At 22.9% G+C, this 27944-nt stretch overlaps 2 protein-coding genes across 3 annotated transcripts in view; both read left to right on the forward strand.

The window, feature by feature from the left end:
• LOC112596283 (zinc finger protein 771-like) overlaps positions 1-27944 on the forward strand; it is a 47421-nt gene that overhangs the window by 9940 nt on the left and 9537 nt on the right. The window contains exons 3-4 of one of the 2 annotated variants that reach the window (XR_003114759.1): positions 1677-1854; positions 2289-2377. The exons of the other annotated variant lie outside the window; for it this stretch is intronic. The gene's annotated coding sequence lies outside the window, so the exon portion shown is untranslated. Of the gene's footprint in view, positions 1-1676; positions 1855-2288; positions 2378-27944 lie in introns of those variants that run through there. 2 annotated transcript variants of the gene reach the window in all.
• On the forward strand, positions 10231-26847 carry LOC112596447 (zinc finger protein 658B-like). The gene is made up of 8 exons (XM_025342135.1): positions 10231-10247; positions 10632-10813; positions 13019-13144; positions 19184-19336; positions 21004-21189; positions 23450-23605; positions 24035-24190; positions 26378-26847. The coding sequence occupies exons 1-8, from the start codon at positions 10231-10233 to the stop codon at positions 26566-26568; spliced, it is 1167 nt and encodes a 388-aa protein (XP_025197920.1). The 3' UTR covers positions 26569-26847.

Below are 27944 nucleotides of genomic sequence, written 5' to 3' on the forward strand. Positions count from 1 at the left end.
ATATTGTGAGTGCTCAGATTTTTCTTTTAATTTAGTGTTTATTGTTATATATCCTAAAAATATGAATTATAATATAATTAAATAAAAAGTAATAATATGTATCAAATATGTATGACTTGAGATATGTATAAATAAATTAAGTATTAAGTTTACATTAAATGGAAGTACAAATTTAAATTTATGTCATAGAATAATGAAATATGAGATATTCATATTAATGAATTTTGTATTTTTTCCTTTTTTAATAAATATAAAAAATAGAAATATGTATATATTTTGTCATGTATAATTATTATCAGTTCTTAACATTAATTTTTATTTTTTTATCAAAACTTCAATATGTTTATAATATTAAGTTGGATACATAATTTAAATTGTATAATAGTTTGTTTAACCTTTAAAATATGATATAACACTTGCGTAATTATTCTTTGAATAATTAACCAAAAATGTTTAAATTTTAAACTAAATATTATTTGATTAATATTAGTATAACACAATTATAAAAGATTATCTTTTGTTATTAAGTATAAATAACCAACCAATATTTTTTAATTATAAAAAAAAAAAAAAAATAAAAAAAAATAATACTCGTTATAATTCAATTGTATACTGTAAAAGTATTATAATAATATTTTGAGAGGCAAATATGAGAAGTGAGCTATTTTAATTAAGATCCCAAGCCACAGGTTAGCGTTATATTTACCCAAGACTGAAATTGTTTTCCCATATAAATCATACATACTACATATTTTTTATCACACCTTTGTCACTTCTATCATTATTATGGTATTCCTAACCTATTCCATGATGAATTGTTCTTAATACTGTTCTTGTATTAACAGAACGGAAGTAACACATCTAAAATTCCCCTAAATTGATACATATGAACATCCTTGTTAACTACCTGTTAGTATTTAAAATCTATACGTGTAAAATAACATGTCATGATTCACTGATTCATCATCGCCTAGCTAAAATTGATAGAGTTACAAGTATAAAATTTAGCTAGTCGTTTTGTTCTGTAATGTAGAAATCCAATAAAAAAGAATTCTTAAAAATTAATTTCTGAAGGGGTTAAAAGAGGTAAAAATGGAAAACATTATTTCTTTGTGAATTTTTTTGAAACTTAGCATACATACTCTATGGTAGTTTATCATTTTAAACCTGTATTTTATATTTGTTAAAAATATAATATGTAGTTTTCATTTAAGGAGTTTAATCTATTTGTATTATTTAATTTGTTATGGTCTATGGGTAACACTGCAAGAGATCAACTTGTAACAAATAAAATGTATCAATACTTTTATGTATATTAATCTGATTTGAATTGTAACCTCCTGATTGCTACTGAGTGAGTGTTTCCAATTTCCTAATCTTTGCATTTTGAAATTTTCACTTAACTCTGTCACAGCAAAATCTACTATCCTTAAGACGAATAGAGGTAAAAAAAATGAAACTTTTGGTTTAGGTGTGATAAAAAATTAGTTGTTTAAATTTTCAGCATATCAAAATGAAATAATAGTCATGAAAAAATAAAGAACAATCAGTTTTATATATCAATCTAGAAACTTAAAAATATACCTCATGTCAAATAAAAAAATTGTATTATCTATGTATTAGGTATTTATAATTTTAATTACCTCTATTAATTGTTACATTTGTTTTACTTTTAGATGAATCAATTTTCTTGGAACAAACATGAACAGTATACAGTTAAAACATATTTTAGTTTATAATGTTTTAATATTTTGTTGAATGAAAGTATTTTATTGTACATTCATTTAATTGTGGAAGGTCATAAAATGGAGTATTAGAAAAGTTGGCTGTACAAGATTTGAAATTTTTTAAATGGTATGTAACAACTTAAATTAAAATTTTACTTAAGTTATTTAAATAAATTCTTGTAAGGATTTCAAATTAATTTCATATTCTAGTTTTATATTAATATATTATTATAATTAATAACTATTGTATATTTTGTTTAAATATACATATTACCTAATTATTATTAGTATATAATTTAAAAAGAAATTTATCTTTGTTGTTAAAGCCTATTTAAATAATAAGAAATATAAGAGATAGTTGTGATTTCAATTTGTAGGACATTTAAAATGTGTATATAAATAACTAATGCTTAGTTTTAAATAAATAGTATATCTAAACTACTTTATAACAGAGCTTTATTTTTATTTGTTTGCATTTATGGGAGCTTTGTTGTTGCTTGTTGCTATCAGTATAAATTTATAGCTGATAGACATGGGTTTTTTTTTGTTATACTATTATAGGTACTCATTTGGTTGACGGTGAAGAAGAAATTCACTGTCCTAACAGATGTGGTCGTAAGTATAAGCACAAAGGCAGTGTGGCTAGACACCTGAAGTATGAATGTGGAGTGAATCCTAAATTCCAATGCATTATTTGCCGCAAGCCTTTCAAGCAACGTATTAATCACAAGATACATATGATTAGAATACATAACTGTGTCATATAAATGATGACAGTATATAAATTGTTTATTTATAAATTTATAATTATTTATTATTGAATATCTATTATACGTGTATTTAAAAATGATTTTAATTATTGTTTTGCCATAAAATAAACTTTATCCTATTATTACATCGAATTAATATTTTATTAAAATTAAATGTTATGAAATACTTTGGTCTTAGTTTGTCTGTTTTAAATAAAAAATATGTAGAAAACTTAATTTAACAATTTCTATCTTATATATAGATTTGTGCTTCTAATATAATGACTGAATAGTTTAATTGTTTGTTTGTAAATGTTGCAAATAAAACCATTACAATATATATATATTTTTTTTTTTACAGAAATACGCATACTAAGTACTGTATCGTTAGTCAACAGTATTAAAAAAGTGATTTTATGCCCTCAAAATTGTGGCAGAAGTTATAAAAATATATCTTGCTTAAACAAACATTTAAAATATGAATGCAATAAAACACCACAATTTCAGTGTCAATTCTGCGATAAAAAGTGTAAACGGCCTGATAATTTGAGAAATCATATGCGATTAGTGCATGGTACCGATAAGATAATAATATTATCAGTTAAGAATCATGCTGAAGATGGTGTTTTGAAGGAGCATTAAGTTATAGGTTTCTTTGTAAAATGTACATAGTAATTTGATTTAAAGAAAATATTAAGAATGTTTACCATTATACTACTACTACTACTTTGATAAATATATTTATTTTTAATTTTATAATTTTAACTGTTACATAAAACATAATATTAGAAATAAATTCATTATTCTTAAAAAGTTTATGAAGAAAATGTGCTGAAACATCTTAATAGTGCATTGATGTGCACTCTACAACATCATCATGGTATATTTATGCACATAAGCATTTATGTATGCACGTCTGTGTTTTTATTTAAAAATATTAATAATTATTTATGTTAATTGTATATATTTTTTTTTTTTTTGGAATACCCATTCGCTTTTATATTTATTTCATGCATTTAATTTATTCTGTGCTCATTTTCTTTGTAATATTAATTTAAGGAATAGAATTAAGGTAAAATAAAGGGTTCACATTAAACAAGTGATGTTTAATCTATTTACTTTGTCAGGTCACAATAGTAAAATCTGTATTAATTTAAGCTACCAATTGTACAAAATAAAAAATAAGAAATTTGGAAATAGTTGCATTTTTTTAAGTATATATATTTTGTTTTAATTTAAATATTAGCCGATGGCCATTTGCTCTTTTTTAATAGAATTTAATTAGGTAGTTAATAGTATTGTTTTTGTGGCAGTAGTAAACTTTTTTTTTGTTGTAAACATTTACAACATGCATATACTACAATATTATTTTATTAAGTTAGTTTATTTAGTCTTAATTTATATTTTACATCTATAAATTATTTAAATATTTTATTCTTAAAAATAAACCTGATATAACTAACCATTTAACTAATCTTCTTTTATAATCCAATTTCTTAGCTTAGATCTTAAAAAAACATATTAATTAAAGGTATATTAAACTTTAAATATTATGATTTTTTTTTTTTTTTTGCTAAATTATACAAAGAAAGTTAATGAAATACATTTGAAATTCTAGGCAAAGTTTACTTAAGAGTAGTGGTGCTTAGTTCATTGAAAAATGTATTGATAGTTTTTTTAAACTATTTATTTGGATTTTTTGAGACATTTATATTTAATAAGACTTTATACCAAAAAAACCTTATTTGTTTTAGTTCCTGTACTTGATACATGACAACAATTACTGCGGTTGAAGTCATAAATATAAATTTAGTTGATACATTTACTATAAATTGTAATGTCAAGTTCAACTAAAATTTAGTTGTGATATTTGTTTTAAAAAAATTGCCCACAGAAGAAATCTAATGGAGTCATTTGATTATGATTCATAAGATAGTGAACTAAAATAACAATTAAAAAAGCTTTATCTTTTGATTGTATAAAAACTATAACCAAGTCAAATCTTAACCCTCTTATTTTTCATGTAACTATAATGCATTTTGTAGCATATATTTTGTGCTACCATTATTATAATGTGCGAAGAGTTTGTTTGTAAACCATCTTTCAAATAAAGCAGTTTTAATATTAATTTTTTTTTTTCAGGTTTACACTTACATGATGCTACATCATTGTTAAATAATTCTGAAGATGTATACATATGCCCTCAAAATTGTGGTAAAACCTACAAGTATTATTCCAGTCTTTACAAACATTTAAAATATGAATGTAATAAAACACCACAATTGAAGTGTCTATTCTGTGATAAAATGGTTAAACGGCCTGATAATTTAAAAAATCATATGTTAATAGTACACAATTATATATCAAGAAGTAAAAACAATGCTTCATTTACTTAAATTAGTTAATGAATCTTTAAATGAGCAATATATTAAAAAAAAAAAAAACTAAGTATCAAAATAAAAGTTGTGCAATGTAATGGTTAGTTTTTATCAATCACAAATTGTCAGGTATATTCTTTTGTTATAAAAACATTTATTGTTATTATTAATTATGAATTTATTATAAATCTTGGTATAATTTTTTTACATTGAATAAGTATGTAAATGTGTACCTATTTTGTTTGTGTCAAAAATTTAATTATTATATTATGAAATAAAGTTATCTTTATTTTTGTGTGCAATTATAACTTTTAATTTTTAACTTTAATTACATGATCTATTGAACCATTGGTAAATAGTTTCAACATCACCATAATAGTTTATTATCCTTATATTAACTTGCAAAAAGATTTTGTGTTTTAAAATGGCTAATTTATTATTAATTAATAAGATATTAAATTGAAAACATTTTTAGTAGTTTGGTCTATACATAAATTTAAAAAAATAATAAAAGTACAGAAATTTTCCTTAAGTCATGATGTTTAATTATATGCTCATATTTATTAAAATAATTGATATTAGATACATATTTAGGTTATTTGATAACATTCATTTTTATTTTTAGGTATACTAACATTTAAAAGATCACACTAAAAATAATATTTGTTTTAGTGTAAGTTAATTGTTCCAATTTAAGTCATAAATATAAACATGGTTTTAGGTTTATTTGCCTATCAAATATGTTAATGTGGAGTTAATCTAAAATTTAGTTGCAATATTTGCTTTGAAAAATTTATTCACAGACAAAATATAAATTCATTTGATTATGATCAATACAACATTACTAGAATAAAAATTATAATCCCATATCTTTGCATCTTTAAATTGTATAACTGAATATATTATATTTAACACATACCCTCTAATCCAGTAGTTCTCAACCGGGGTGACATGTCACCTTAGGGTGACGCAAAATTTTAACAAGAAAAAAAATAAAAATTAATTTTTTCGAAAACAATCATATTACCTATTTCTTATAATAAATATATTATACACCTATACCACCACTGTCATGTACATAATATACCTCAAAGTTCGTATCTTTATAATAGTTTGTATTATTTATATTTAATCTTTTGGTCCGATAAACGCGTGTACCTAGTAATTTGTCGTGCAATACACAGCTAAGATTGTTTATTATTTTGATGTTTGGGTGACGCAGTATTTGATTCTAGTGACTGAAGGTGACATGAATCAAAAAAGGTTGAGAACTACTGCTCTAATCTATTATGCAACTATAAGCATTTTAAAGTATATATTTTATGCTACCATAAATTATGTCTGAAAAATGTATTTATTCGTAAACTATCCTAAAAATACAGCTATTACAAATTATTAATTATATATTAGAATAATTTTTTATAAATCAAAATTTAACTTGTAATTTTTGTTTAAAACAATTTCTACAAAAAAAAAAAAAAAATTGTGAAAACATTTAGTTATGGTTCATAAAATAGTAGAATATAAGAATTAAAATACTGTGTTTTTGAACTCCTTTACCAAATTAATCTTAAACTGTCTATGTTTTATGTAACTATAATGCACTTTGAAGCATATGTTTTTGCTACTATTATGGCTGAAATGTTTTTAATTATCTTATAAATACAAAATCTTCATAGTATTGATTCTTAACTTTTATTACTGATTTATGTACATTAAACATGATATATATATATATGTTTAATGCCTCTATAAATGTACCTAATTTAAAATTTAAATATTTAAAAAAATGAATAACAGAAAATTGAGGTGATATTTTTACTTTTAAATCTGATAAAATGTCAATTTACTGTAATATTAAATATAGTTACACAAAATGGATTCTTCTGAACTTAAATTTGATAACTTTGATATGATGTATGTTTGTGTGAAAAAATAACACAGCTTGTAGAAATCATATTTTTTATAACTGGACATTTAGCAATGATTTCTTTTATCAATGAATATTCAAACAGAGTATTTTATTTTTGTTTAAAAAATTCATTATTATATCACAAACTATTAATATATTTATTATTGTTTTTTAGTTAAAAATATACTTGTATTAAGTTTCATTTATATTAGTAGGTGACAAATTTTGTTTCTTTATACTATTAAAACTTGTATTAATATGTCCATCTTAAAATTGAAATAGTTAACTAAATATTACAAATCAAGTTTTTTATGATTATTTTAAATTTTTAAATTTTTTTTAGTTTGTTAAATTTATTATTCAATCAAATGTAGTATTGTTTATTTTGTTAGTTGTATATTATTAGAATATTTGAGTTGATAAAAATTATCACAAATTTTCATATTTGATCAATGAAATATTATTGAAAAATGAAACATTTTCCTTACTTCTTATGCTTTATTATACACATATTTAATATTATAATTTATAATAAATTAATGCTTGATTTTTTTTATTATTTTTTTCTGATTTGAGATACATTTCTATTTAGAAGGATTACATACAAAATTGTTATTTGTTTTAGTGCCTGTGAACTGTTTTATTTGCAACAATTGCCGTCGAAGTTATAAATATAAGCGTAGTTTATATAATCACCAGAAGTTTGAATGTGGAGTTCCTCCAAAGTTTAATTGTTATCTTTGTTTTAAAAAATTTGCCCAAAGGGGAAGTTTACGAAAACATATGATGTTGATTCATAAAATATTAGAAGGCTGAAATAGTATAAAAAATAAAAGACTATACCAAACCTAAACCTTTTATGTAACTAAAATGGATGTGAAACATTTATTTTCTTATTAATCTAATGCCTGTAAAGTATAATTATTTTGCAATTAAAGCTATTACAATATTTTATCTTACTTACATGCATTAAATAACATAGTATTATTGTTTAATAACTCTGAAGACATATACATTTTTAAATTAATAAAAAAAATTAACAAAAAACACAAATAGTTAAATATTCTTACTTTTGAATTTCATAACAGATCAGTTTGTTGTAATATTAAAACTAAAAACATAAAATAGATTATATTAAACAAAAATTACGCATGAGTATGTTAATTAAATAGATATTTCACATTCTGAAAATTTTTGAATGATTTAACTGATTTAAGTACTATAATGGATTTTAAAATTGTATTCTAATTTTATTTAACAAATTAATTATTATCATGAATTATTTAAATATTGTTGTTTTCTATTTGCAACTTTAATTATATATATTAGATAATATACTTCTTAGGTAATAAAGAAATATAAATATTATTAAAATTTGTATTAATATGTTTCTTGTACTAAAAAATTTACATGGTTAATCATTTAAATAAAAAATACATTTTTATTATGATTATAATTTATTTTCTATAGTATACATTTTATCTTAATTTTCTACATTATTAGGAAGTTAAGTGATATTTTTTTCTTAAATATTTAATGTGTCTTTTAATTTATTTGTTAAATTAACTTAATTAGTCAAAGGTATTATTATTTTTATATTTTATTAGCTTTATATTATAAAAGTATGAAAAAATTATCGCTTGAATTTCTGTATTTGAGGGATGGAACACAGTAAAAATTTTGCATAAAATGTTGTTAACTCTTAACTATGCTTTATTATGTGCATATTAAATAATATATGATTTATATTAAACAAATGCTTGAATTATTTTATAATTATTATTCTCCAATTTTGAATATGCTTACTCTAAAAAGATTACTTAAAAAATAATATTATTTGTTTTAGTGCCTGTGAACTATTTTATTTGTAACAATTGCGGTCGAAGCTATAAATATAAGCGTAATTTATCTAATCACAAGAAATTTGAATGTGGAGTACAACCAAAATTTAGCTGTAATCTTTGTTTAAAACGATTTGCCTATAGAGGAACTTTACGTAAACATACATTCTCGGTTCATAAAATATTAATATTATAATTATTACAACAATTAAAATATTGTATACATGAAAAATAAACTATACCTTTACCTTTTTATCTTTTATACAACTATAATGAATTTTTGAAAATACAATGTGTGCTACCAACATAAAAAGAGTTAATTATTTTGTAAACTGTTTTTCAAATAAAAATATAATTATTACAATATTCAAAAATTTCATCTTTTTCACCTATTTAAAAAAAAAATGTTATCTCTGCTAAATATTACTTAAATAATCAATTATTAACACTTGAGTCTTTTTATTTGAAACTCAAATGGTATTTAGCACAATATTTTCTTATCATTTTATTATTTATCGTATACATATTTAGTATTATGTATTATAATTTTTATTTAACAAATTCTTGAATTTTTTTACTTCTATTATTTTCAGATTTGGTATATGTTTATATATAAAAAGAATTACATAACAAATGACATTATTTGTTTTAGTGGCTGTTAAACTGTTTTTTTTTTTTATTACAATATGTATGGTTGAAGTTATAAATTTAAGCATGGCTTATAATATAATCACCAGAGAAAGAATAGAAGTTTAATGCTTAGTAAAAATGAAGTTGTTATCTTTGTTTTTAACTAATTGCTCACAGATCACATCTACAGAATTACTTGGTTAGAATTTGTAACATTTTATTTCAACAAAAAATAATATACATATATAAAATTTATCTATCTTTAATGTGATTATACATTTATAATGCATTTCAAAACATATACTCGTATTATTATACCCATATAATATAATGAAATAATAACTAAATTATTTGTCAGCTATTTTGATGCTAAAATTGATAATTAATATTATTTTTATTTATTTATTTACAGATGTATGTTTGTTGAGTACATCATTGATTAATAACTCTGAAGTACACACATGCATTCAAAATTATGGCAAAAGCTATAAACATTTTATTAACTTTCAAAGACATTTAAGATATTAATGTAATGAGAGGCTACACAGTTTAATTGTTGATTCTTTGATAAAATGTACAAGCAGCCCTATAATTTGAAATTCTATATAACATTAACACACCAATATATTTAAAGGAGTAAAAACAATATTTCATATTCTCTTATGTACCTTTTGGTTAGTTTTTATCGATTATTTTGTCATTTTAACTTGTTAATTGATTAATACTAAGAATTTGAGCTCAGTATAACTATCCTAAAAAATATTTGAAATGTATATTTTGATTTTATTAAAACAATTATTATATTATAAACTATTGTTATATTATTTTTTGTTCACTGTATTTAATTTTAATTCTATTACTATATAAATAGGTAACAGAAATTATTATGAAACACTTTATTTATATATTATTTTAAAAATAAAATAATTGTTTAAAATAAATCAATTTTTTTTTTAAATGTGTATTATATTTTAATTAAGTTGTTAAGGAAACATGTTAATTTTTAATAAGTATTTTATTTAAGATTTAATTTTTTTGATAATCTATATTAATTGAAAGTTAAGTGATATTATTTTTCTTAATTATTTCTTATTTCAACTTATGATTCGTATGTTAAATTAACTGTTTACTTTAATGTATTATTAAAAAAAATTATTAACTAAATATAATTAGAATTAAAAAAATTAACATTCATCTTGAACTTCAGTTTTTGTTCAAAACACATTTTAAATTTTGCACGATATTTCCTATAATTTCTATGCTTAATTATACGCATATTTAATAATATAATTCCGATTAAACAAATGCATGTATTATTTTGAAATTTGGCAAATATTTATATTTAAAAAGATTACAATTTTTTTTTTTTTTTTTTTTTTTTTTTTTATATTGATTTTAGTGCCTGTAAACTATTTTATATGCAACAATTGCGGTCGAAGTTATAAATATAAACGTAATTTATTTGCTCACAAGAAGTATGAATGTGGAGTTCAACCAAAATTTAGTTGTGATATTTGTTTTAGAAAATTTGCCCACAGATCACATCTACGGAATCATTTGATTACTATTCATAAAATAATATAATAAATAAATGATGACTGCAATGAAATAAATTTACATTTCAATTTTATTGTATTCATGATATAAATAAATATATTTATATTTAATGTATCTAAATAAACCATTATCTTATTTACATTATTTAATACTAGCAAGTAACTCTTATCATATTTTCCTTTACCTAAACTTAATACTTAGTCAGTTTTCTAATATCAATTGTAAAATATTTTATAAATTTGTAATTATTATTTTCATTGAGTTTTTTAGTTAACAAGTAGTAAGATGGTAAACAGGTATACAAAAGAACTTAACATTTAATTTAAATAAAAAATATTGCGTTTAATAATAAAACAAATTAAAAAATTAGCAATAATATTTATAATTTTGAAACATTTCAAGTTGTACAATATTGTATTAAATAGACATAGATCATAGTTAAATTATTAATTATATCTTAATTAATATGTTTATTTTTCATTATCAGTTGTTAAGTTTCTTGTTTTATTTGTTGTTACTTATATCTTATTTATACAAAACAGATATAATATTATGTACTATACTGTTGTATAAATAAACCATTTTAATAGTATTACTAGAAACATAATATTCATAAGTATGATTTTTTCTTATTTTTATCATAAGTCCATTATAGTAAACACAGTTGTCTCTGTCCTTTACATTAATAGTATAGTAAAACCACACTTTGTATCTAAAATATTGGTAATAACATGGTAGACATTTAAGTATCATCACTTAAAAAATATTTTCAAATTATTATACAGTGTTTATTTAAAAATAAATAAATGTTTATGTATATTTTTATAATATATAATATATATTTTACATTTGAAGATATTGTAAATAATTAATTTAATTACTAATTACAATTAAAACTTTCTAGAAATATAAATATTGAAAAATAGCTTCTATTTAGTTACGTATCCAATGCCAAAAACCTCATCAAATAACTAAATTAGGATATTTATTACTTATATTTATTTTTTATATATTTGTTTTTATTTATAGATTTGATTTCTATTTAAAATTATGCTATTTATTTTCATAATTACTTTTTCAGCACATTACTATCTTAAATTTAACTAGAGAAACCGTCCAATTTTTTTGCACATTTATTTTAGTTTTAATTTTTACATAAAAAATGATTTCATTAAATTAATTTGTATTTTTTACATATGTGCTTATTAATATGCAATGTTTTTATATATTAAAAGTATTAAGATTCAATTGTTATAAAATTTAAATTAAATTAATAATAGCTAGATTCTTGTTCTAATTAATAATATTAATACTATTAATGTTGGTTATTCATTTAAAACAATAATTCTACATGCTCATTTTTTTTTTTTTTTTACCTAATTTGTAGTATTTAAGTGTAATGCACTTAATATATTTGGTGATACTACAAATGTAGGTCTGCAATAATTTAGTATTGTTTCAAAGATAAATTTTTTGGTATTTTATTTTTGTTAGAATTTTTTAAACTTAATTTATCTATTAATTTTTAAAAGCTAATTTGAGTCTGTTATTTGGCTATAATATATGGAAAGTGTTGGTTATTACCTACAATTTTCAATGTTTAAGATATTTAAAAATTAGAAAATTAGGCATATCCTCCATAATGCTTTAATTGTTCACACAATTAGTACAGTTACCAAATTTACAGATTATTCATATTACCTAAGTATATATACACACACACACACACACACATATATATATTTTTTTTTAATGTTTCATAACCCAACTCATTAATAAATTTAACTTTAATAATGTTCATTATATATTATTAATCATATGACACTTATATTAGAATATTGATCTCAAATATTATGAGTTCTGCATATGTAATTTAATTTATTGAATAAAATGTTAATCAACTTGATGTATTATTTTATTAATTTCACCATTCTGGTGTATGTATTATAATGTATAAATATTATGTTTTTAATTTAACGTGTAATATTTGATTTCGGTTTACAGCGCTTATTTTTACTGTTAATTTATTTAACATGTACTTTATACCATACATGCATACATGTAAGGTAATTTAATACTTACTATATTAATTATAGTAATATAGTATAGGTACACCTTCTTATAGCATTTGCTGTTAAGCTTTTTATTGATAATACAATGTATAGTAGTTAATCCAATGCGTTGTTTTCTGTGACTTAATTTTGCGCTAACCTTTATTTTACAGAGAACAACAATTACTTCGCATTCCCTTGTCCTCGGTGCAACAGAATGTACAAACATAGGGCTAGCTTGAATAGCCATTTAAAGCTCGAATGTGGTGTAGAACCACAATTCCGGTGCATCGCATGTGGTAGACAATTCACTTGGAAGCAGCATCTAAAGCGTCATATGGTCTCCGTGCACAAGCTTTTGAACATAAAATGATAAAGAATCTACGAAACTTATGTATCGTTTCTATTATTACGGCTTGTACAAAATAATGCTTTTTTTTTACAATTTATTTCTTGAAATTTTGAATACGAAATCTGTTCAAAAACTACTGGGACAAATATTATCTATCATACCTAATTTAATTAATGTGGTATAGCTTTAAATACAATATAAATTTTAATAAAGTACTCTATAAATATGTATTAACACTTCATAGGAGAATACTTTCCGAAAAAACTCAGAAAAATTGTGAACTTAATGTCTGCGCTAGCATTTGTAATACTAATGATTCTTAAATTTGTGGCTGATAATATAATATCTGAGGTTTCGCATCTTCTATTTTTCTAAACCAACGGGTGTGATTTTTTAAGACTAAAATCTATACTAAAAAGAAATGATATCAAGATGTAGATTGAATAAAAATTAACATACAATAGAACTTTAATCTTTAACTTCAGAACAGTTTCGTAAAACTTATGAAAAATAACACAATCACATTTCGTATTGAGTATTTAGGAGATATATTTACATAATATTATGGAAAATCTTGTATTAATTAAAAGTAAAATCTCGGTAATTTTTGTAACAGACCAAGTATACGAAAATACTACAAAAAAAAAAAAAAAAATGTAATTGTACAAATTACGTCTATTGAATATTTCATCTGGTTCCGTTAATAGATGAATTTAGTATTATATGATTTGAATGTGTGATTTAGTTATAATAGATATTTATATAAAATATGTTTAAATAATCACACTTGCATTCCCCTTGAATTGAACGTTTGAATGAATAAATAATTTAATAATTATATTTGTATCGTATTATAATATGTTCATTGTAAGAATATAATTACCGGTGCGTAGGCGTAACTATTGGTTTTTAACTTCTTTTTTTTTGGAAGGGGAAGGAGCTAGAGTCTTGGCATTTTTAGATAGTAAAATAAAGCATGGCAACAGAGCCATCTTCACACAATTATAATACTATTGAATTTATTGCTTATTAGTTTATGTTAAACAAAATCGGCATTTTTCAAATTTTTCATTTAATCAGCCATATTTAGTATACATAATTATTACCCAAAGAAATCTTAGTAATAATATAACCATTCTGGTAAAGTCAACTATGTCTCTTTTTTAAACATTATATAGTTACACCTATGGCTCGGTAATGATTGTTTTTAAGTTCTGTGTTTAACTACTATCTGTTTACGAATAATGTTATAATCTGTACTATTTATTATATTATATTATATCTTTCATGCTGAAGTTGTTTTTAAATATGTATATGTTGAAGAGTATTGTGAGTATAAGCATATTATTTTGCAAATCATTTTTGCTCCTTGCATATTTCTATAAAATAGTACCAACTATATAGTTATACTAAAAATATATCCAGAATGCTATTCAATTTACGCAGATTAAACGATTATATTATTTACAGCTAAATAATTTATTCAGTGTTCATAATGTTTTGAATAGTGTTTTACTTTTGTCATCTCATATCGAAATTTCTATTTTCAAATCACAATTAAAACATGCTTTTTATAGCACATATTGTTATTTATAATTTATTTTTACTTTTTTTAAAAAAAATACGAATTTATAATTTTTTATTTAAGGGAAATAGTTTTGAGTATAATATTATCTTATACATTCTGAGCTATTTTATAATTTTTACATACTCTTTAATATATATTTAAGTAATAATGAGTTTTTTTCCAGATGGGCTTACAAATACATTTATTTCCTTAGGTTGTTAAAAATGCGAAAAATAATACAAAACATCGTTCTAATTTTATGTTCCATTTGAAATACGAATATGGTAAAGACTTAAGTGCAGACGCGTCATGTGTGGTCGGCGGTTGCTCATTCAAATAGAAACATAACCTGAAACGGTATAGTATAATGGAAAATAATGATTTATAAGATATTAATATTACCAAGTATATTATAAATATATACATACACGACTGTTGAATATGAGATATACATTTTCATTGTATTTAGTAGAGAAATTTATCTAATTTCTTTTTATTTATCAGCTTGTGTTATTTTTATATTTTACTCGTAATATTATGAAAATTATTCATAACTAATTTTACATTGTATTTTTTAGGTAAATCAACAATAACAGAAGTAATTATTTAAAACTATGTTGTAATTGTAGTGAGCGGTTGTGAGTAACACTTCATTATTGATATTGATACAATATACAAGTATTAAACATTACATTAATGAAAAATATAAGAGCATGCAATTAATGTATTAAGATATAATTAACCTATATTAAGGTTTTGAATGTTGTGATTGATACACGGCAATGTGGTGGTTGGTTGGACGTAGATATACGAGTATTCAAGATAAATTGCTACCGCGATAACTATGTGTAGGTCCAATAATATTTTCTAAGTTTTTATGATTGTATGAATCATACTATATTGTATAATATTTTTTTTTATAGATAAATTATTTAAATATTTGTTTTAATTTGATCCAAAGATTTAGTTGGATACAATAATACATGGATTTTAGTTAATTTTTTATGCGAAAAATATTTTATAAATATTAAGCATAACATCTTTTTTTTAAATGTATGAGTTTATTTTAAGAATATTACAATCTATATATCATATATGTGTATAATAAGTAATAATTAAAGTAGAAGTGAGAAAAACTGAGAATGAATAATGACGTGATAAAAAATCTCACATTAAAGATGCCTGGCTTTATATTAATATTCAGATTAATATTTATTTATTGATGGAGACAGTATTTTTTTGACATAGATGGGCTATTTCTAATTGATATTTTAATAATGACTTATGAAAACAGTTTGTATGCAAATAAAAAAAAAAAATGTGTTATCAATTAATATGGCTTATTATTATAAATAATAAATATGTATATAGAATTGAAATAAAATATAAAATTAACAACGAATTACATTTTGCACATTTTTGACAGTATATAGCTAACAGCCTAACAACAATATAATTATTATCAAATACATCTTAAATTCAGAAATTTTGAAAAAACTTAAAAAAATTTTAAGCAAAAATTAGATTAGGTTTCTTTCAACCACGATTTGATGTATTAAGATTATTTTTTTCAATTTCGGCGTAGCTAAAATAAATGTTTACGATTAAGAATTTATTTATAGAAAAGCCAGTTATTATAGTGTCTTAAAATACGCTAGAAGGCTACTATTGTGTATGTTACCGCATGATATTATATGACTTACAAATAATGCTGCACGATAAACACACCTACTTAACAAGTTTATATCTAACTGCATATTATTTTATTGTTATAGGTTTCTGGTGCCCTAATGAAGCGAATGTTTGGGAATGTCGCACGTGTAAAAAAAAGTATAAACATCGGCAGAGTTTACAGAACCATAAAAAATTTGAATGTGGCGTTGAAAAAATGTTTCAGTGTCGTATTTGTAATAAACGGTTTAGGTACAAATGTAGTCTCAATTCACATTTGGGTATTATTCACAAAGTATTTGCATAAATAATTGATGTTTGAAATTTACTAAAAATCAAGTCAAATAGGATTATATTTATAGAAGAAATATTGAATTCACAGAACATGAATTGTTATAATAAAATTAGTGTTTGTGTTACTTATTTTCACAGATTTCTTGATAATTTTTTGGTTTATTATTTTGAAGTTTAAAATTTTACAAAATTTAAACGATTGTATTGTAAATAAACAAATATCTTACACAAAACGTACTACTTTTTGTATTTATTTCAGCCAATAATATTGCTTATTTTTTTATTGCAACCTTCATTAAATTATTATTAACTTTAAAAAAAACTTAATTAAAATGAATTCACTGAATAACAGAATGTTAGGTTGATGTTGTTTTTCATAATTTAAAGTAATACATATATGTTTATTTTATTATAGAAATAGAAATAGATTTTTTATTTTTTTACTTAATTATCAATTATTTTGGTAATTAACGATATCCAGTAATTATTATTTTATTGTTTAGTTTTATGTTTATTAATACCTACTGTTTATATTTTCTAAGTAGTTACATTTACGAATCGTTTACTATAAATTGCAGAGTCTGGTATGTAAATATGTAATAGATATGGAATAGTATGAAAATTATACAAGATCTGTAAATTAATATAAATTTTATTCATATATTTGTAGAACATAATACTAAATTAAAATTATTACAATTAACACTTATAAAAATTGTATTTATCTGCTTAGACTAAACGCTAATGAAGTATTTATTTCAAATAAAATCCCTCGTCAAGTCGGATGTATGTCTCTGATAACTAATGTATCTATACAAATAAGTGTATAAGACAAAATAATACTAAATGTTGTGTAGGTCTTACTTTAGCGACTATAGTCTTTAAGTATAATTTAGATTCCTAACATATCAAATTTACCATTACATGTGTATTACACATTGTATAGTAAAAATTATGGTTAAATTACCAATATATTATTTAGCTTAATATGCTGTATTATTTATTTTAATTACATTTTTTTAAAGTGAATATAATCACTTTTAGTGTTACAAACACTTAATTATATGATTGTTAATTGTTATCATCGGTATCTAATAAAAAAATAGTGAAAGTAATAATCATGTACTGCTTGTTGCTTAACGCTTGATTAAACATTAAACAAACGATCATTTTATTACGTATATTTAATTTCAGCTATAAATTATTAAGGGATGACCGGGAATAGTTGTTATACTGTCACATATAACCGGTACTATTTGCTATGTTTATCAATTTAATTATCTGAATGTATTAGTTTTGATAAAATATTTACTTAAAAACTTATTAATAACTTTAACTTCTTTATGATTTACAGTTAAAATTTTAACTTTTTGCTTAATAGAAATAATATTATATACATAATAATATTATATTATAAAATAAAATAATTGCTTACCCGCGTCTCTGGCTTTAGAAATAAACTGCTATATTGATATTTTAACTGTGATAAATAAAATTATAAATTCCTACTTTGTTAAAGGTTGTACACAATATTAATAACTAACAACTATTATGGGCTTTAGCCTGAGTTATAATTTTTTGAATTTTGTACCGGTCTCTCCTACTCAATTATATTTTATTTTGTTCTTATTCTTATTTAATGCACGTTTCTTTATCTACACCATGATTATAATGAAAAAAAAAAATTTTTTTTTTAGATGCCATATATTATGGTATATTTAATATAACACGATGAAATCTAAATTTGCACAAGGTTTTTTTCCAGAAATTAAAAATGTATTTTCACAGTTTTTTTCATCCTTAGGGGTTTCAGAAACATTCACTTGTCCCAAATGCGGACGTACTTATGACAAACGACCGAGTTTCGCTAAACATTACAAATTTTGCGGCGTAGACTTCGAATGTGAATATTGTGGTAAAAAATATTCTAGATCGGATTCTGTAAAGAAACACCAGAGAGTGGCTCATTCTCTGTACTCGTAAAACTATATTCAAATATTGTGTTCAAAACAAAATCATATTTATTTATTTTATTTACTCATATTTATATTTTATAATTTTCGATAAAAATTTAAGTGTTTTGTGTAATTTTAATGTGTATTTTTAAGTATATTCTATTATCGTATTATTAATTAGATTATAAATTGTATTTGTAAATATGTGGTCACTTGTTATAATAATCAAACGAAGATATTTAAAAAAAAAATACCTTGTGTTCGTTAGTTTTTTTTTATTATAAATATAAATATTAACGAAAAATTAATTAGTTTAACAATTATATATAACGTTAACAGGGTTGTATTTGATTATTATTATTATTGTTATTACTATTATGAATTGTACGAAATTTGGCATGTAACTCCATATTATAGACATATATTTATACTTCTGTTTCGAACTATTTAATAATATATTTTAAACATCCTCAAGTAATTAATGTACATTTTATTCTAGTGTGCTGGAAGTTAAATAAACAAGACTTTGTGATTGTCGACGAACGGTTTCAATGTCCTAATCAGTGTGGTAGAAGTTATAAAGCGTTACATGGTGTCAGACAACATTTACGTTATGAATGTGGTGTAAGGCCTAAATTTTCATGCGCAGTGTGTATGAAATGTTTTGCGTATAGAAACGTGCTAAAAATTCACATGGCAACAGTACATAACAAGTTAAGCAATATGATAACATAATTATTGTTGATTTTAAGATCGAATCATGTATTGCGCTATTCACATTGTATGTAGTTAAACTATTGTTATAAACTAATAATTATTATAATTAAGATGCACTAGTGAAACGAAATGCCAATAAGAACACTTTTAAATCATTAATAAGTAAAATACAATGATTTCTCATAAAATTTAACATGCTTTTTATATTTATATAACAAATTATAATTTTAGTATAGTCTTCCATAGCAGCATTTTATGGATTTGAATAAAAATATACGATGAAATAATCATAAAATATTTGTAAATCTTATATTTCCCATCCGCACAATTAAAATAAAATATGTTTTAAATTAATTTATATTTTTAGTTATTTTTATATCATATATCCATGTACTTTTATAATGAACTAAAACTAATAAATTTATGTTAAACTTTTTGATATATTTATATATAATTAATAATTATACATATAAACATTGCATTGATAAAATATTTACTTTTACAGTTTAATTAATATTGTTCCACATAGGTATTGAAATAGTATTATGTTAAGTAAAACCAACTTATTTAATGACGTTTTATAAATGCACTGTTTAATAAACATTTTAATTTAAAATTTTTACCTTTACAAGCTACTTAAAGAAATTTTAATTAATATTAAAAAAAAAAAAAAAAATTGATCGAATTCACTCTAACGTGCATTTCATACGTGAGTTATAAAAGTTTAAGTAATATTTAAATAAAATATATTTTTGGTATTGACTTTTATTATTATTATTATTTATTAGGTTCTATATTATTATTTTGTATTATGTGTATGTACGTTTTCTCACACAATAAGAAAGAAAATTATAAAAACAAGGTTTTAACTTATCGAATTATTTGTGTTTTATGTAGGTAGGTACCTGTATCCTTATATAAAGTACTTCTAGCTCATAGATGCAATGGTTAGGTAACCTGTGTATGTTTACTTAAAATATTAAATAAAGATATATTTCGCATGTTTAATGATGAAAAATGGTTTGACATTAAATTATAATCATGTAAATATTCAATTAGTAATAAAAATATTTAAATTTATTATAAGGCATTTTATTTTTAATGATTTCACTATTTCTATTGAAAGGTAAATGGTGTAATTATTAAATAATTTTAAAAAGTATGTTGTATAATATAGGTACCAAAAGTATATAAAAAAAATACCTATATGTTTACTTATTTAAGTACCAATTAAATAAGGTAGAAACAATATGTAGATTATCATATCGCTTTATTAGCGCGTATGTGTATTTTGAAAATACAGAATAATAACAAAAAATTAAATATTTTAATTTTATGTTATTCTAAAATATATTTATTTTATATTCGTTATTTTCATAATTCTTATAACACATAATGTTCAGTGTGTTGGCCAAATCTTAATTATATTATGCATATTTAGATATACAATTTAAAACGAATATAGTTTGATGTATATTAGTAATGATATACTTTTGTAGAGAAACTCTAATTTAAAAAATATCATTAATACACAGCTTTTTGTATAAATGCTTCGCTCTGATTAATGTTAATAAACGATCAGGCTAATGTGACGCATTTCAGGTACTAGAATTTGGCGTTGTGTCAATGGACATTGCAGTCGCAGTTACAAGAACAAATTTCATTTAACCTACCACTTGAAGTATGAATGTGGAAAACAACCCTTATACAAATGCGACTTTTGTCTAAGGATGTTTTCAAGAAATTCAAATATGAAGAAACACATGTTTACAGTACATAAATACATTAGTCCCTGACTTTGTTTTTAGAAGTCGATTTTTAATTTTTGATTTTTTTTATCAATGTTATATTCAAATTTGTTGTTCTAGGGCGTAGGCAATAATCAAATTATAAGAATGTTATGAAAAAGCAAAACAATAAGTTGATTTGATGTTGTTTTATATAGGTATCACTTAATTTCACTTTTGTTATTTTACATATCTACAGTATTAAATTTAATATAAAATTACTGATACAAAATTAATTTCTTTATGACTACTTCTTACTCTTGAATGAAACTTTAAAGATACTAAAATAATATCAATAAAGCTGTTAAACAATCACTACAATAATAATACTTCAACTAATTAATGCCTATATTATGTTAATGATTTATTAATTATGTTAATAAACTATTAAACTATTTATAGCAATTTTTAAATACATTTTTTATAAGTTTATAAGTATTTTTGAAGTATCTAACAACAACAATATCAATAATTTTTCTTTCGAGTAACTTTGATAATTGCCAATAACTAATTAGTTATAAAATATTCATTTAAACATTCGAATTTTTTGAATGAAATGTAATTTATGTATTTGACTAATTAAATATTAATATACATATATTAATGCATTGTTTAAAATATTGAAACTTGGGTAGGTATGGTTATATATTAAAATAACTTTCAAGTATTACCTAACTTTGTTACCAGTTACCAAGTATGGCTAGTCACATTTAAATTATTGATAATAAGTATTGAATATATTAACTAATAAAATAATTATTTTATTAGTTAATTTAGGTATCCAAAATCTTTAATAGAAGTTTTATATTTTATAATAGTTCGATATTGTTCCATTTTTTTTTTTACATTCTTTACAGACCTACAGCTTACAATATTAATTGTATAACTTAGTACTTAAAATGTTAAAGAATTGTTACATATCTCCATGTATATATTAACGATTATTCAAATTATTTATTTGTTTATTGGTTTGGAGTTTTTTAATCGTAGTTCCTACTTTTTTATTCAATAAATATTTTCAATTTATTCTACCAATTCAAGTATAATAAATTATTTTGTTTTTAAATTATAATATATTTTTATCAATGTTAAATATTATAAGTTGAATTTAGATTTTATTTGTATTTATGTATATAATTAGATACTTGTTTTGGATTTGTTTTAAGTTTTTTCTGATTATTTTATTTGCCTTCGCCATTTATTTAATTTATTATTATTTTTGTTAAACGTAATAATTTTTTTTTTTTTATTGAACTTAAGCCCGGCGACTAAGGCTATTAGTTGTTATAAGGGTTATGAACTGTGGGTAGGTTGTTTTTACAATTGTTACGGTTGTTACGGTTGATAGCAAACATATGAATGTGTTGCAATAATTTTATAACTACCTGCTATAAACCCGGGTGATCACCCACCCGGGAGCTGTGGCTGTGACCGTTACTTTCAGTCGCATGACTTGTAGAAGCCAACGCATAATATTTTGCGTTCTAACATATACTTGTACGTCTCAAATTTTCTTATAGTTGATAATATTATATTTACTCCATTTCTCCTTACTTTTTATTTATAATTATTGTTGTCATATAGATTATAAAATACTATTGTTTAGACTTGTTGTCTATGTGATGCGGATGTACAGATTTGTACAACAGCTATTATCAAAGTTATAAAAACAAATGTACTCTGGGATTTCATCTAAAATGCAAATACAGCAAACAACTACAGTACGAGTGCAAAATTTGTCTTAAGCTGTTCCACTAAAAATCAAATTTCACTTCACATCTTATATATGTACATCATTCGTCGTTTTTATTTTCTCTCGACTGATATTTTTTCGATTTTGGATAAAAAGTCAAATATTTAATAAGTTCATTTTATGCATTTGTTGTATACAGTATGCTTACTGTTAAAAAAAACCTTTGCGTTTATTATTTTATTTGCTGTAAATCTTTAAACGATAACAACATACACGTAAATTATGTTAGTAAATATATTTATTAGAATGATAATAATGACTGAAAATTGATTTTAGTGCATAGCTTTTATATTTCTGTATAATTATTGCTTATGTTGAATTACTACTATTGTTATCGTAATATACAGGTATAGTTAATACTTAATATACATTATTGATGCTGCTTTAATCAAAATATTGTTAAAAAATAAAACAAATTATTAATATTAACGTGTTCAATTGTATATAAAATGCTTTTAACCTTAAAAATTGTTTTTACTGTATCTCATTTTTACGTTGTATATTTCAGATGAACATAAACTCGTTAATTCATTTTGCAAACCAGCTGAGTACTGCAAAAGCCCTATTTTAAAAGGATTATGTCCCTTTTGCCCAGCGAAACTGACGGAAATCAATTGTTTAGATGAGCATGTTCTAGATTTCCACAAACCTTTATTGTTCGCCTGTGATAAATTATATAAAAATTAAATAAAAGTAATAAAAAATATGTAACAAGTCGATAAATCTATCATCGATGTATCTTAAAATATATATTTTACTCTGTTAGAAACATGGGTTTTTATTGAATAAAGTAAACACTACTAATGTATGCGTTTATTGGTTGTTTTTACGTTCTCTTCGTCCAACGGTAAGTATCTATATATATTTAAGAAACAACGAACACTAATACACGATTTATATAATATGATTCAGGGTGGTCATTGTATAGCTTTATGTAGGTCGTAGAAATATATCTTGTATGGGTTGACGTACTAATAAAGTTATGAAATTTTTGGTATGCACATAATATTATGTATTGTAATACATTAATATACACTGTAAACCATATTGTATCAAACTATACAAGTTTTATTACATTTTGTTATTTTCTCAGTTGAACCTGCAAACCAGCTGTTGCTTTATCCGTGTCCGAACAACTGCGGAAAGAAGTATAAATTCAAAAGCAGTCTCAGTGGCCACCTTAAATATGAATGTGGTAAATCGCCAATGTACAAATGTCCGTATTGTAAAAAAAGATGCACATTGAAAGGTAACATGAAGAGACACATCGTATTGGTGCATCATAGGAAAGCGGTCGAATCTGATTTCAATTTGCAATTTACCGCAACAACTACGTTTTTTTAATTACGAGTGATTCGTTCTCTTTGTAATCAGTGGTTACCTATAATTTATTTAAACCTACCTACTTTATATTATTGTATGTTTTTATTTATAGTTATTTGTATAATAATAAATATAATTATAATATAATATACTGGTTAAATGGATAAATATGTTTACATTAAAATATTGTGTGTATACAATATGTAAATATTTATGTATTGTGTATATTATAATTATATATATGGACTTAATACATTTTAATTATTGTATTTGTCAAGTATTTAGCAGTTAGTTTTGATACTATGAATGACTTTCAATAATCGCTGCTCTATTCCAGTATACACAATCCAAAAAGACTGACATTCTTTCTTTGGGCTAGTTATACTTATTTATATCTTATATGTATTGTATAATGCATATAAAGTAATTTGAATTGTGTATTTATGTTACGTGCAATATTTTGTATTAATTTATTATTAATAATAATTACATAATATTAATGGAAAAAAAAAACAATGATGAATTTATTCTCAATTATAATTTTATTATATTCTGAATATTTTAAAACAATTACTGTAATAATTATATACATGATATTGATTCATAATGGTTACGTTTATACGCAGATTTAGCGTTACGAACACTATACTGCTAAATGTGTTGAATAGAATAATCTCAATAATTTTACCCTTTTTTGTATTCAACCATTTACAACTGTCAATTTAATCCAATTATTTATAACTGAAATCAGTTAATATTTTCTTTAGATACTCTCATTTTAATATTCAGCCGTGGAGTGATACAAAATAAATAGGACTATCCTGAACATTAATCAATCTAATAATTTAACTGTATCATATCTATCTAAATTACCTAAATTTATTTATACTGTATCTATATTGTTACATCAGGAATTTTTCGATAGTCATTCAATCGTATAAACAAATATTTAATATTATGATTTATGACCATACTAATGATTGCAGACTGATCCTTGTGTTCAAAAGATATGGAAAACTCGAGTGCGGCGTGCTACCGCAGTTCGAGTGTACGATGTGTAGAGACGCATTCAAGTAGCGCTACAACGCCAATGCCTTGCGCGTTGTGAACATTCATAATTATTATATTCGATTGAGCAGACTTTTTCTGTATATGTGAGTTGGACATGTCACGCATTTATCAGCCTCCACATAATAATTATATCATAATTGTATTAATATACCAGTCACAGAACTATATATTCACTATGAATTATTTTTTCTTTTAATGGTAAAAAAAAAAAAAAAAGATAAAATGAAAATAACCTTCTCTATATGTATGTATTATTACTAAATATAACATATTGTTTTATCGCTTATAAGCTTAACTTATTATATAATTGTAATAATTGCGGGTACTTACTTGAATCAAATAATATTCTTGCTGCTATTATCGCTTCATAGCTACTCAATCACACTATTAACTCGTAGGATCCAGTGTGTGTTTACCAACGACAATGTTTATGTACTTGTTATATTATATACAATGACTAATAAAATAATAATCATACCGATAAGGGATAATTCATTTAACGTAAGACATTCATTATATTAGAAGAAAATAAAATTGTTTTTACTTTTATCGTAATTTTTTAAATTTTTTACTCTTTTAAATGACAACTTACATTTTTTAATCCAAATTCTGGATAAAAATATTATTTAAAATATAATCTATAAAATAAAATTTTTGACAAGTACTTTATTAACTTATAAGTATTTTAAGTTTAAATGAGCTGAGTTTTGGGTTAACATTTTGCAGGCTACATTATGTACTACTCTACTCCGCTCATCAAAACCTAAAATATTTATAGTTCATAAACTGATAGTCCAAAATTCTTATCTATCGAAGAAAAAAAAAAAAGGTTACTTGATAATAAAGAATCATAAATACCAATTAAAGATATTTAAGAAAATGTTAATAGTTTTTGAAATAATGAATGTTTAAATAAAATGAATGTTAAATCGATCACTCGGTTATAAAACGTATATATACTATATAAATTATAGATATAAGACTCGTAAAGCTCCGTGATCTATAATAATCGCTTATCCTTGTTTTCTTTTCATGATTTCAGTATCCAGATTCATATGCACAAATGGATGCGGCCGATCGTACAAGTATAAGCAAGGATTGGGACGGCATCAGAAATATGAGTGTGGTGTAGATCCAAAGTTCGAGTGTCCAATGTGTGAAAAAAGGTTCAAGCAGGCTTGCAATGTTAAGTCCCATTTTGTGAAATTTCACAAAATTATTGTCATTGATTGACCAAATAGTTTCCGTGCATGCGAGTTAGATGTTTCACACCTTTTGTCATTTGTGACATAAATATGTCATTGTTATAGCAATATTGTAATTTTTTTTTTTATTAAAATTTACTATCTCTACTAAATATACCATGCGTACAATAAATAAATTTTATGAGGAAAGAAATCGGGAGGTATAAGTGGGAAATTCACCCAATGGTGATACCCCAGGGCCTAGAATATTATCATATGATATGTATGTTTTATAAATAAGTAATCTTTTTACTTAGTTTAAAAATCATATTGTATTAATTATAAATTATTTTTTTGTTTTAATGTCAAGTCAGAAAAATAAGATAAAATAAAAATAACTTTCTCTAGATGTTTTTATTATTTCTAAATTTATATTTTGTTGTCACCACTGATATACTTAACTATATAATTAAAATTTCTGCGCGTAAATGACTCATGTAAAGTTTATAGCTACATTCTCATAATATATACATACTTAAAAGATTAGCCAGAATGTATTTATCGGTGACAATATACTTTACCTATGTAATAATTTAATCAGTAAAATATTATAGTACTTACATATATCGCGATAAACGTACCTATAGGTATCTATACTAATGACTTCGTGATCCAAAATAATCGCCTATCCGTGCTACCGTTTATAATTGCACTGTTCTGGTTCATGTGCTTGAATGAAGTGTACAGTTGGTTGTACAAATACAAATATATTATAGATTGGAACAGCATCAGCAATTCGAGTGCGACAATGTTGCCCTAGATTAAATGAGCGGTGTGTAGCAAAGTGTTCAAGCAGCTCCGAGACATTTAAAGGCACATTGAGAACATTCACAGTAGTATCTTCGATTAAGTGCCTATCTTAGTCATAGTCTTAGACAGTTTTGTTAGTCTTGAATTAATGCTTCAGAATTACATAATACCAACCTAATTTTATGTTTATTACTAATTAAATATAAGGTATAATCATCTAATAATTATCTATTTAGGTACGTACCTATAGTTCTAAACGTCACATCATTGTAACGTGCATATACATGTATGTATTTATCTTTTTATTCTATTTTTATGTGTAGTAAAAAAAAAAAAAATGAAATTAAAAATGATCTCATAGATGTGTATTATTACTAAATAATAATATTTTTTTTTCACCTTATGTATTCTTACCTGTATGTATAAAAGATAAAAATTATTTTAGGTTACATTCTTAAATAAATCAATTAATATTTGTCACTCTTAAACTTGCGTGACTGCGTGCATCCGTGATTACCGCCATATGACTTGACCACATTTTATATTAATTTAAAGTCCCGATAGTGTTTATCAACAATACAATTATGCTTGTTATAATATTATCTATAATAGTTA

Source organism: Melanaphis sacchari, unplaced genomic scaffold, assembly GCF_002803265.2.
Source record: "Melanaphis sacchari strain LSU unplaced genomic scaffold, SCAv2.0 Contig31_pilon_pilon, whole genome shotgun sequence".
Lineage (NCBI taxonomy): Eukaryota > Metazoa > Arthropoda > Insecta > Hemiptera > Aphididae > Melanaphis > Melanaphis sacchari.